Raw genomic sequence first — 13451 nt, 5'->3', positions numbered from 1 at the left:
AGGCTGAACATGCTTTCTCGAAGTTATGTGAGGCATCCCTGTGAACCAGGCAGCTTTGCAGCGTGCTCCGTGGTGTTTGAATGAGAACACTAATCACTGTACATACACAGCGTTTTTGTGTATAAAGACCCCTGCTCTACCGTTACTCCGCCCAGGAACGAGAACAATCGGAGACCTCCTGGCCTCTCGGGTTCTTTGACACTTTTATAGAGCTGTCCTTTGCTTTGTTTGTTTTCCTTTTTCACATTGAACTTGTATGTAAAGTCCATACATTGGCCTTCCTCCTGGTATTCAAAACCTAATGCCCACGTACACCTTTGTTCCTCCAGACGCATTCCATATGTATCTGTACAAAAACACACGTCTATTGTGAGGGCGAAGAATCCGAAGTGTAAGCTGAAGGGCGTACAAACACGCCCGTTCAATCGCTGCAAGCGGATTTTTCCACGCTGACCTCACGTCTCTGTCCAGGCCAGAAACAACACACCATGGACAGTTGCACTCCAGTGCTGTATGTGTGTGTATGTGTGAGTCTCACTGGCCGACTCTATTGCTTTGCCAGTGCTACTTTCTCAAGTGCCTATCAGTATTAACAGTAACTTCCATCTGCTGACTGAAAACGAGAGAGGTGTGATGTTCTCAATTCTTCAACAGTCCTCTGTCTGCATGTGTATCATGATGTTCAAGGTCAGCTTGGCCGTTCAATGAGCGTAACAGTATCCACTTCAATCACTCCACAGAAACTTGTAGAAATATTATCAAAAGTAGCATTAAACATTCCGGGCTAATACTTTTTATTTTAAAAGGCAATCTGTATGAAGAAGGCTTTTCATATCTACTCGTCTGATCCACCCGTTTATACACACTTCATAACAATGCAATATTCATATTCATTACATTCATATCAAGATATCAGCCTGCTCTATTTTCCTCTATTTATTTTACATTGTAGAGCTTCCCACTTTACTGTGCAGCACATTTCCTTATTAATCTCTCTTATTTCATCCTAGTTTATTTTACTTGTTCTATTTTGATAAATTTTTGTACAGGGACAGTTGTAAAAAAAACGTTTGGGTTTAGATAGCAAGCTAATGCCAGTCTGTTGATGGCTAAATTGTTTGACAGGCTGGAGAGCAAACCTTAGATAAAATAATGTGGTGAAATTACACACACTTGAAGCGGCTAAAGGTGATGGTTTTGCTCTCTAGACTTAGCTAACATGCCAGATGTAGTGGGATATTTGCTCCTGTTGACATCAGAGATGCTTAGAGCTGATCAGAGGTTTTGATTCCATTCACTAAATTTGCACAGTCAGCTGCAATCAGAGCAATAATAATAGGAGTTTGTTGTAGGTACGTCTCCTGTTATTCTCCGACAGGATTTAAAAGCCTTTAAAACTCTCACGCTGCATATTTTCCCACTGTGTGTGTTTAACCTTCGCTCCCCTAAAACGTCCCGCCTCGTTCGTGCGGCCTTTGTTTGGTCGAGACATCTGTCCTCAGCGACACAAGGCATTTCCATCACCTCACATAGCCACTGTGGAAAGTTGAGGACCTTCAGCCAAGTTCTTTTATTTAAGCACTCATCAGTCAGGTCATTTCCAACAAAACACGATTAATTAAACAACAAAGGAATAAGTGCCAAAATCAGCACCCAGGACCGTTACAAATCCTTGACCCGGATGACGGATGCCGTGGAATACTTCACATTAAAAGCGGTCTAATCCCACCTGTTTCAGCAGCTGGACTATGTAAAGAGCTCCGTCTCTAATGGTGCAGATAAGCAGACTGGCCGCACCGTTCCATGGAGTGGAGTATTAATGGAGCCTGTCCACAGAGGCAGCTGCGTCTGAGCTGCGAGCTTTGATGTTTCACCAGAGAGCATGTGCTTTTTACGCTCTCCCTCATTCCTGCTCTATCTGTTTCACGCTCTCGCCTCTTCACAGATGCTCTCATGCTCGGTTCCCCCTTGGGGTTCATGGGGGAGAAGCAGGTATGAAGGAAAATGCCGGTTTCAAATGCCTTTGCAGGGCATTCACCTGCTTTGGCGCAACAGTATATAGGTGTCTTCGTTACTCAGAGGGATTTTAGAGTCATAGTTCATTCATGATCTGTTTTTGTCAGTTATTTGAAGACAAATTATATATCATGTCGTCTGATTATCTCAGGTTAGTCTGGCTTATGGTTGTGTTGGGGACGTTTTGTAAAAAATGTTGGAGAGACAAAGAACGGAAATTAAAGATGGTTCAGTCATTAGCAATATAGGAAATGTCCTAGTGCTGACAAGTCCCAGACCCCTCTCTCTCTCTCTCTCTCTCTCTCGGAATAACTGCAGCTTTACTGTCTAAAGGCAAAGAACACATTAGCTCATTAGCTCACATCTCTGTTGTCACAGCTGGCTCCCTGTTTCAGATTTTCCCCAGACCTTTTCTACGATCGATGATGTCACACTGTAGAGGGCCATGATAATCTTAACACTGACAACCTCGGAGTCAAGTGAAAAGGGCAGCTGGAGTTTGAAGCCCTGCAGTTTTTCATTATGGTCCATTTTGAATATCCGGCTATGTGATCTTCTGGTATGTATAAAGGCGGCTGAACAATGCATGATTTCTGCAGTCAGAAATCGCACATCGTAAAAGTATTCTTTGGTCGTAAGTTGATTAACAACAGTATAATATGACACCAGAAACATGGCAGTGGCAGAACGCTAAGTGTTCAGGTTTTGTCTGAAGGCCATCAATAGAAGGACACTATAAGACAACAAAAACATTAGTAAAAGAATGAACTAAATATATTTTTATTGCCTTAAGCTGACTTTGAAAAATCTTTCTGTTTATGTGTTTATTGCACAGATTGACGATGCAAGTGTTGGAGTTTATTTTCACTGGTCTGTTGTTGAAGGTCACATGTACTGACATGGAGAGCACATCACACTGTTTATTACAAAATCCGAAATCATCATGGATTCAGTGCAAATTGTCTTCAGTGACCAAGAAAGTTGAGATCTTTGTGCTCATCTGTGGTTCATGGCTGTATTTGGTTGGTTTTGGCAGCGTGATTTGTCGTACATCACTGACCTGACCCCCTTTTTTTTTTTTTTTGGCGCATTCCATGTGTGATTTCCAAGCACATGGTGAGCATTAGCTCGTTGTCCTGCTCTAAATCACGGAGCAGGTTTTAAACCAATGTGCCATTGAGAAACATTTGAATTTATGGCAGCTCTTCCTTCTGGTGCTTCCCTGTTGTGCAGGATCAGTGTATCCTCCAGCCTTGACCTGTCATTACTGGTCATCTATCTGCAAGTTCAGAAGTTAAAGGTTAATGTCTAATGAAGATGGCGAGTGCGCTAATTATGTGCGCTTATAGGCTTATCATATCATTGAGGCACCATGACATGCATTTGTTTTGCAGTGGTCAGATAAAGTTTTTGCTCTTGGGAAATCACTGTGCATGTTTTTTTGTTTTTCTTTCGTTCCAACACAATTGTTTGTTGTAATTATATTCATTGTATAGCAACACAACCCCACCCCCTTTCTGCACACCGATCATTCACTACTAAAACCTGATGCATTTCATCTTCACCACCACAAGGTTTAGCAAACAGACAAGCTTGCTCTTTATTTGGTTAACTGGAGACTCATCATGCCATGTGTTGCGCTGAGTCATTAGTTTACAAATTAGATGGTCAACCACACAGGAAATCCTTGTTCAAGCTGACAAAAACATCAACACCATGCAATTCAGTCAATCTTCACTCATAAATACGTGATGAGAAGTTCTATAGATACCCCAGAAGAACCTCCCCCCCTCACGTTTGTCCTAGAATGTTCTCAACTTCCAACAAGAGTATTATTCGAAACCCAAACCATCTTTACAGATATGACTTTATTTTATGTATTTATTTTCCAGTCAGGAAGATGACTGGCCTTCTGCAGTTTCCACGTCCACAGCTCCTCCTCACCCTGACAATGACTGAAGGTGGAAGTTTCAGTGGGTGGGACGGAGGAGTTTTTTGTGTTTGTGCTTGTGAAACTGAGGCTGTTTTTTAACTGTCAGGAGTATTATAAGGTTTGATTAAAGTTCAAGCTTTGACTTTTTTTCAGGTGCGCTGCAGTAAAATGTCTCATTAAAAGTGGCACGATTTGGAGAGAGCCCTCCATTTCTCAGGCCCATTACACTCTCTGGCAGCTTGAAGTACTCTTGATGAAGTGCACGTTTCAGAAGCTCTTAAACTAGACGGCTACGTTGGGGAAAATCCCACATACCGAGTCCAAGATGTGTTTTTCCATGATCACCTGGAAAATTGGTCGCAGCTACTGTTTCTCGAACTCCTCGGAGGGTTGACCGTCAACTGTCGAATTGCTAATTGGATGTTGCAATGGATTTTTTTGTACGACTTGTTTTACTTTTGTACTTTTCCTTGAGTAATGTTGGACTGTTTCTGTATAGCATTTAGAATGTTTGCAAGAAAGTGATCTGATGCATTTTTGCCATATCACCTACATCTACTGAAAACACACTCGGTCTCTGAACGATAAACGGAGATCTGTGGTTCAACAAAATCGCTCCAGGTCTGCTGGATGCTGAATCGTGCCCTTGTGCAGCAAACTTTCCTTGAGAAACCAAAAAAGGCTTTTTGTGCTGTAGAAGCCCGGCGATTAACTTTAAGGCAAATAAACATTTGCACACACTCCTTCACTGTTGTGTCGGCGGCTCAGAGAAGCCCGTGTTGTCTTTCCTATGTCTGATTCAATTCACTTAATTTCAGTTCATCGACCTTTTCCACACCGCCTTAAATATGCCTTTCTTTGTGGGTCATTTGGAGCCTGAGAGGTCAGACGGGAAAGTTACCACTTAAGCAAAAGCATCATGGAAAGTCTCTAAAGCTTATTGTTTGGGCATATGGTCAGTCAGTAGCTGGTTATGGAAAGATTTGTTAGATGACACTGAAAATGTAGCCATTTTTAAAGAATATTTTGAGTGTTCTTTAGACGGCCTGACTCATAAATTTGTCATCTTTCTCTCTACAGGCCACCCCCTTCAAGTCCCGGTCAGACCAATGGGATCAATTCCACAGACCAACTGGTGGGCCGTTTCCAGGTCAGTGTAATCCAGGGAGATCCACTGGCTGCCCTTGATTTGTGATTTGACAAAATCTCTTTTACAGCCAAAATAAACTCTAAATTTAGAAAACAAGCATATGAAACGTTTTGAAGTCTTGCGAATCCAAGCCGCATTCTGTTTTATTGAAACGTCCGTCACAGATTGCATCCTTGTGTAAAAGCTATTTAGAAATGGCTGGTTTGGCAATCAGGAATCTAAAGTGCAGGGTTTAGAAGGCCTGTTTTGTTATGTGACACGAGGCAGAGGAACCAGAGCCTAGGATTTGTCCTAAAAAAGCCACACTGGCTGTACACGTTACCAGAAAAATATTTGCGACGTCAATCCTCACTCGTATTTCATCTAGTTAATTTAATAGTTTTTATATAGCTTACATTACTGTCTATTTTCTATCAGTGATTTATTCTTGTATTCATTCACTGTCCTTATGAAAGAGCCGAGAATGATGCGTCTTGGATATATATATATATATATATATATATATATATATATATATATATATATATATATATATAAGTTTTTTTGGCTAGCCCTCAGAGGTTCGTTCCCGGGGATATTATTATCGACTCGGATTAGATTTTTGCACAGCACAAGAGAAGGTCTGCTTCACATTAAGGAAGGAAGATGGACCACTACCTGTTGAGCTGTGACTTATAGACTGTCAGTAGGAGCTGAAATGAAATGTAGTAATATGAGATTCACCTTCTTTCCTTTTTTTTTTGGTCTTGTGTGTATTGTCAAATCTCCGCATGTCCAAGGAAGTTGAAAATGAAAGAAAGCTGATAATGTCGTTAAATGGTCAGCAGGTGTTGTAACAGGAGGAGGATGAAGAGCAGCAAGGAAGGGAAGAAAAGCAGTATAAATGTTAGCGCTAATGTTCACGGATTCTGTATGATATGATTTATGATGTAAACGCTATATCGAAAGCTATGCAAACAAATCCAAAAAGTTTTGTCATCAAGGGTTCGTCACTTATTTGTGACGCAGTTCTGATCCCCTTGCTCCTGTAGGAAACCCTGCATGTGCGAGATGAGAACCAGAACTACAGAGAGTACTCCATCTCCAGCCCTACATCTTTCTCTCCAGGCCCATACTCTCCAGAACCGCCCTCCAGCCCTGGGCGCAAGGGGGGCAGGATCACACCCACCACGAAGAGGTAGAAACACAACACACTGCCGCTATTCATATAGCCATACACATATCTGAGTTAGTAAAATAAGAAGGATATATTGGCCAGGGTTATAAACTTGAGCCACACTATTTCTAGGCTATGGGAAAGTGTAGCTCGTTTAACACCAGTCTATGTCTATTGCTAATTATTTCCTGTTAATTTACTTCTCTGTCAAATTTAACCCCCCCCCCCCCCCCCCCCCCCTCGTAAGATTAATATCACAGGAATCTGGAAGGCAGCCACACGTTGCTTGGTCAAATATGCTGCCGATATGTCTGTGATTAATGCTTCATAACTGTAATTACCTCAATGAGTTCTGAGCTGTATAAACAAGACCGTTTTTCAGTAACCGAGCAAACTTAGGAAAATATGCTTCAAGTTACATAGAGCCTGCTATCTTGATGTGCGCTCAATTTCCCCAAACGTCATCTTAGCCACTGTTACGAGGAGATGAAGTAAAGAGATTAAAATATACTAAACATATTTATTCTAGCTGCAGTGAAATGGAAATACTGCTTAAAGCGCTAATGCAATTCCGTGATTCTGTGCTAGTTTTCGGTTCTCAAGTGAAATTTCAGCTCACTCTGTCATTTATTCCACTGACCCCTTGGTACAGATTTATTTCAGGAACAAAATCCAGCTATTCAAATATTAAGCCAGCCCCCCCCCCCTCGCAAAATATTATTTTGCTATTTATCAGAGCTGTAAAGCTTTTTATTCATGAATTTTCCACTGACGGAACACAATAGGACCACATCGACGTTATTTACAGACCGACTTGTTTTTTGAGTTCCAGGTCTCATTCTGACCAAAAACCATAAAAAAACAGTAATAAATCTAATAATATCGATAATGTTGGGTTGGGATTTCCACCAAAGTAACAAAAAAAAAAACAACAACATTGTGGACAATCCAGAAAGTTTAGAAAGCTCTAGGTTTATTTTTAAGATTGATACAAGTGTGCATATGAGGTTGGGGTGGGGGAGGTGGGGGTGCCTAGGCCCCCCGAAATCACCCCCTAAACCCCTACGGTGTAGCTAGCATATGTCATGAAGACGGTGCCATTAGTGAACGAGAATCCAGCAGCGGAAGCAGTCGTGAGAACATGTTGCTGCACAGTCAGGTCCCCTCAGTGGGTACCAAATGATGGTGCACAGTTATTGACAATAATTGAGATAAATGAGATTGCATATGGCACTAATCTGCATGCGTTAGGCCTTGGATACTCCGTGCCAAAAATAAAAGCCCCCTACTCATCACGCCCTCCGTTTTTAAAAGACCTCCTAACGATTTTGACATGGTGCCCGCGTGCTGGATTTTCACACGGGAGGCGACGGCAGTGCGGTGTACAGGCCTGACTGGAAACCACCATGCCTTCATCCAAGACTAGTTTACTAGTTCATTTTTTTAGGTCAAAATCCTGGCATCTGTAGCATCCAACATTCCACCGATTTAAGCTTCATCTGAGAAAGGATGTAATGTAGCCATCGTGTGTACAGACTCATTATTATCTATTCACAGATCTTTCACCAGATAGCTAAGTTAACCCAGGTTTAACTGGTTTTGTAAATCATCCCTTGTTTAAAATCTGCTCATACAGAACCCCATTATTGCTATCTACCTTTACCCTTCTACACGTGTATCTGATTTATCCCTCCATCACGTCTCACTCAGAAGAGGAGTAGTTCCAGTTTGAGTCTGGTTCCTCTCAAGATTTCTTTGTAATCTCACAAATGTTTCAGTCTGCGCCTCTCTCTCTCTCTGTCTGATGCTGCCTTTCTATCTTGCTCTCACCTCTCTGTCTGACTGTTTATCTATCTCGCTGACTGTGTGTCATTCTGTCTGTTTTGTTGTCTCTCTGTCTCAATGTGTGTATCTGTTTGTCTCTCTCTTTGTCTCTCGGTTTCTTTCTGTCCATCTCTCTCTCTCTCTCTCTGTATGTTCGTCTCTCTCTCTGTATGTCCGTCTCTCTCTCTCTCTCTCTCTCTCTCTCTCTCTCTCATTCTCTTCTCATCTTACACACAGTGCTACTTTTGGAGAGCTTCAGAGGGACTTAGACACATTCCACATGTCAGTACTTGAGAGTGAGACATGTTTGATGTGATTTACTGAGAGATTAGGGATCATGTAATAAGATACAGATAAGTCAGACGTAGTTCAGTTTTAGCAGCCGGTGCTACAGAAATAGAGCTGAATCCCCAATTAACCACCATGGACATCGATTACCTCGACAATTTTCACACCGATTCACACCTCCGGGCTTCGCTGGCTGTCATGTGGCTTTTATAATGTCATGGGTGTTGTAGAAGTCTAGGATCTCTCTACTAAACATTCTGACAGGAGACTTGGCCAAGTTAATAACTTTCTTTTCCAGTTATGTACTTTTGTTCGGTCGTTGTGCCCGAAATAAACCCAGACGTAGTATTTTATTTACGCACAAACAATCTGTTTCACTTCAGCTCCAGTTTTCCTTTAAAAGATATGATGTTAAGCATGATGTTATTTTCTCTTTTAGCCCCGTTTTCCATTCCTGGTCTTCTGAAGAGAAAATTTCCAGCCACAGACTGTCCAGGCAACTTTCTCAGGTAAGACCTGTGCTAGTGTCCATGCATCTAATGCCAAGCTAATACACGTTTCACCTTAAGGCTAATGCCAGAACTGAAATGCATGACATGTACAAATGGCCCATTTTAAGATTTCAAAATCCATTCATTACTTTTCATTACAAATCAAGTTCGTCTGACATTTTGATTAATGCCTCAGTGCAGCCGAGACGGCTTTTTGTATGTTTGTAAATGGACTGCATTTCACATGAATTATGAACGAGTCATAAATCCATTATGTAGCCCACCAGGTAAGTGAAAGCTCCCATGAAAGTTGCCCACTCCCATGTTTTGGCTGTCTGGAAATCCTAACTAGGCTGAAAAGTAATGGATAACGTAATGTAATAAAGCATGAAAGGCTAGTTAGCTGATTTAAGTGTTTTAATAAAGGGGACGACACAGAGCGAGTAGTACATACACTATAGTTACAGCATTGAGTTTAAACAAACATACCAAAGCAAGCAGGGAATTCTCTTTCTCTGACTGCTGTATGGGAAGGAAGAAAAATGCCATTGACCACTAACCTAATGGTCCAGCAACTATGAATAAAAAATTAATGTCCCAGACATGTAATCATCTTGTAGTCCTGTATGATCTTTATCTGCATATGACCTCAAGGTTTAAGTGTTCCTAGATAATTCAGCTCCGCCAGGGCTTTGGAAACCACGAATGCATAGAAAATAAAAATACTAACTTTATTACGTACCCCGCTCCACAGGGGTGGTGCATCTATAAAGTTTAGAAAGGTCATTTCATCAGACTGGCAAGCTGAAAGCGGTTAATTCAAAAGATCAATGTGAGGAAGAGGGCAATTATACGAAGGGAAACAATGAATTCGTTCTGTTTCGGAGCGCCTCCAAAATGCATAATTGACATTAAAATATTAACCGTTTGTCGAGTAAAGCTAATAAGCTCCCTGTACAAGCTAGAGGAGAGAAGGGTGCATGTTCAGTGCAGGACGAGAGGAAGTTAAAATAGAGTGAATTATGTTGTGGGAAAATCCATTTTGAGATATGCGAGCTATTCCCCATCAGCCTGACTCCCACAGAAGTCTGCTCAAGACAGCTGACAGAACAGGAAAAAACAAGCAGGGCCCTTTGATGGCTGATAGCATTCCAGTCATGTTCGAAATGCTGTGGACGTTGGATAAACATACACTCTGTGACACGGCTTATTAAACTCGGAGAAGTCACTATTCCCTGGCTGAAACTGTGAGACGGCCGTTCCGAATGGTCATGGGAGGATTCTACATCACTCCAGCGTGTGTGTGTGTGTCCGTCCAAGCTCTTTAGGATATTGACATGTGATGCTCAACTAGTAACCTGAACAAGCTGCGTGAAGGAAGGGGTCAATAATATTTTCGTATCTTTCCTCAGCGCAGTTCAGATACAGGTCTTCAGTTAATGTTCACAGCATTGAAATGGAGAAAACATGTGATCTCGGGTGGCTTTGATGATTGTTGCTGCCAGATGTGGTGTTTTGAGAATTTCAGAAACTGCTCAGGATTTTTCACGCACCAGTCTCTGGTGTTTTTACGCAGAATGATGCAAAAAACATCCAACCAACAATCCTGGGGTCAGAAAGGGAAAGTGCTTCAAGCTTTGCAGTTATAACCGTGGTGAGCAGAAAAGCATCTCAGTGGGGTCACCAAACCTGGTGAGATCTCAAAGATTCACGTTTCCTGGTTGACATCTTGAGTAAACTCAGCTGTGCTTTTCTGCTGTTTTAGCGTATCTGCCATAAAGCTTGATGTGTTTTGCATCCTGTGATGCTTTCCTGCTCACCATGATTGTAAAGAGTGGTTATTTGAGTTAGTGTAACCTTTCTGGAACCTCGAAACCGTCTGGCCTTTCTCATCAAGCCTCTTTTATTGACGGGGCACAGAAATCACTTGCTGTTTTGTTTTATTTATTTATTATTTTTTTAGTTTAACCTAAAGTGGGTTGTTACTTACAGGAAACTAGCTCCATAGTCTGTTTTTTTTTTTTTTTTTTTTTTTTATTAGTATGGAGAGATAGTCGGTCATCTGTGGACCCTTGGTATAAACCATTCTACTGACCTCTCTGACGTGTGCAGTGCAGCAGGTGGTGGTCAGCTCTATAGATACAACGTCAAGGTGCAACACTCTACCATGAAAAGGAGAATTTTAAAAGTAGCTACATACCAAAAGACTCTTGTTTACTCTCTTTAAAAACATAGTTGTCTGGTTCAACAACTAAAGATATAATTATTTGCACCAAAACGTTCCCAGTTACACAAACGCTGAGATGTGTGTTGCAGTAGGAATGTTTATAAATGCTGTGGACCGTAACCTTCATCTCGGTGGCTATTAATCCAGACCTGGGTCTTGCAGTAAATCTGAGCTCCCTGTACAATTACTGCACAATTTACTGTCCGTCCCAACGAGGGTCAGCACCCTCTTCAGAATCCCTCCATCAACAACATTGCTGTCATTCCTCTCTCATCATTAAAACAGAGGAATAACAATAAAAAAGAAATGGCATGCTAAAAAGCAGCTCATAGTGACGGGCGCTTGTCACGAGCGTGACTCTGTGTGTTCAGTCTTCATTATCAGGAGGAATGCGAGGAGCCGTGCACCCCGTGGGTCAAGACGAGCTCGCATGTACTCAGGGGAAGGCCGAAAAGGGGAAGAGGCGCGCTCTGCGTGGTGCCTGAGAGGGGACAAACATTTCTCTTGCATACTTCTGAAGATCCGTTCGCCCATTCCCCTCATTTTTCATCCTCAATTAGAATCCCATCATCTATCTTTTTTTCTTTTTCTGTCTTTCCTCCCTTTTCTTCAGGGAGCACTTTGCACACATATTTGGGCTTTTATTTTGCCCCACTGCAATGAACATTTTCTTTCTCCATTTTTTTTTTTTTTTTTTTTTTTTTTTTAAGGGTGGGATGGAGCGTGTCCATAATTTTGTGAGAGGGAGAAATTGTGTGTGTGTTGTAAACTGTGTTCTCTGTAGATTTTGCCTTCGTTTAAAATCCTGTAATAAATCTGTAAAATGTGCTCCCTCATCCGTTTTCTTGATTGTGGTTTGGCCGTACAGTTCGGGGGGGAAAGCACCGTGTATTCCTGCAGCTCAGAGACACGAGAGAGATCCAGCCACCCACTTCCCAGAATTCACGAGGTGCTGTGTGGTTTCTGCTTGATGAAAAAGCGACATGATGTTTGGCGAGGCCTTCGGTGCTAGATCAGGTCCAGCATGGGATCTCTCTCTCTCTCTCTCTCTCTCTCTCTATATATATATATATATCTCTTGCTATCTCTATTGCTCTCTCTCTCTCACTCGCCATCTCTGTCTCTTGCTATCTTTTCCTCTCTCTCTCTCTCTCTCTCTCTCTCGATCTTTCTTGTGCTCTCTATCTCTCTCTCTTTCTCTCTCTCTCTCTCTCTCTCTCTCTTTGTCTCATGCTTACACACACACGCACAGTGTGTATCCTAGCCTGTGATTCTCTCACTGTGTTCTCGGTATACTGGGAGACATTGTGTTCACATCGGTATCAGGTACAGAAGGAGCACATTCTAGACTTTTCCATTCACTTGCTCTTTAAGCAGAGACGTAGCGGGTAAAGCAGGAAAACATCCATTTTAAGACGCAGGCGTCGCTGGCTAAGATAGAGAGAGTCAGCCGGAGAGCGGGATAAAGAGGGAGTATCCATCAGTGCTGCCTCGCAGGGTGTAGTGTGTCCTGAGAAAAGTGGCACGTACAATGGAGGCTCTGATGCAAAGCACTCTGGGTGTGTGGTGTTGGCTTTCCCGTCCATCTGAAGCACAGGCTGTTCCTTGTGTACCACAGACTGGTGGAGATGTGTGAGGGGGGGCTATCCTTCACTCTGTCTTCCTCTGTCTCTCTCTCCCTCACTTTCTAAATATCTCTCGCTTTCTCACTTCCCTGTCTCTCTGTTTCTCTCTCTTCCCCTGTCTGTTTCTGTTAATCTCAATTCCCTCTCTCTCACTCTCACTGTCTCTCTCTCTCTCTCTTTCTCTCTCTCTCTAGCTGTCTCCTTTGCTCTTTCTCTTGTTCACCTTCTATCTGCCTCTCTCTCTCTCTCTCTCTCTCTCATTCTCTCTCATCCTTTTACACTCTCTTTGTCCTTGTCCCCTCCCTCCCTCCCTTTTAACCCTTCTCAGTTCTCTCCCCCTTCTCTCACCCCCTTCTCTCACCCATGACCCAAAAGCATCAGGGACACAGAGGTGGCCTTTGTACCAGTCCGCCTGTCCCAACACGCACAATCACTCGCTTTTTCTCTCTTGATCTCTCTAACCGTCTCTTTGTCTCTTTCTGTTTGCTTTCATTAGCCTCGACGTCCTCTACCTCGCTGTCTAATCGAAGCAGAGCTTGTTTTAGTGCTCCGTTAAACTACAGAATCGTTCCTGCTTTTGCTTTAAACACATTCAAGGCATAGCACTGTGGTTTGTGGACACTTGTTTGCTGCTGCGTCATTTAGATCCAGGTAAAGGAAAAGAAAGAGAGGCTCAGATAATGACCAGTTCATTTAGCTTTGCCGTGCAGCGATTTAGCATTGACGCAGCATTTCTGGTTT

The 13451-nt window shown here is 42.4% G+C and overlaps 1 protein-coding gene across 1 annotated transcript in view; it reads left to right on the top strand.

Moving 5' to 3' along the window:
• Positions 1-13451, top strand: part of pdlim2 (PDZ and LIM domain 2 (mystique)) — a 62072-nt gene that overhangs the window by 22904 nt on the left and 25717 nt on the right. The window contains exons 4-6 of the mRNA XM_058389930.1: positions 5030-5099; positions 6131-6276; positions 8807-8876. Of these exons, the coding sequence (XP_058245913.1) occupies positions 5030-5099; positions 6131-6276; positions 8807-8876 (286 nt within the window). The remainder of the gene's footprint in view (positions 1-5029; positions 5100-6130; positions 6277-8806; positions 8877-13451) is intronic.

Source organism: Hemibagrus wyckioides, linkage group LG05 (genome assembly GCF_019097595.1).
Source record: "Hemibagrus wyckioides isolate EC202008001 linkage group LG05, SWU_Hwy_1.0, whole genome shotgun sequence".
NCBI lineage: Eukaryota > Metazoa > Chordata > Actinopteri > Siluriformes > Bagridae > Hemibagrus > Hemibagrus wyckioides.
Note: the sequence above shows the minus strand (reverse complement) of the source record. Positions and strands in the feature narration are given on the sequence as shown.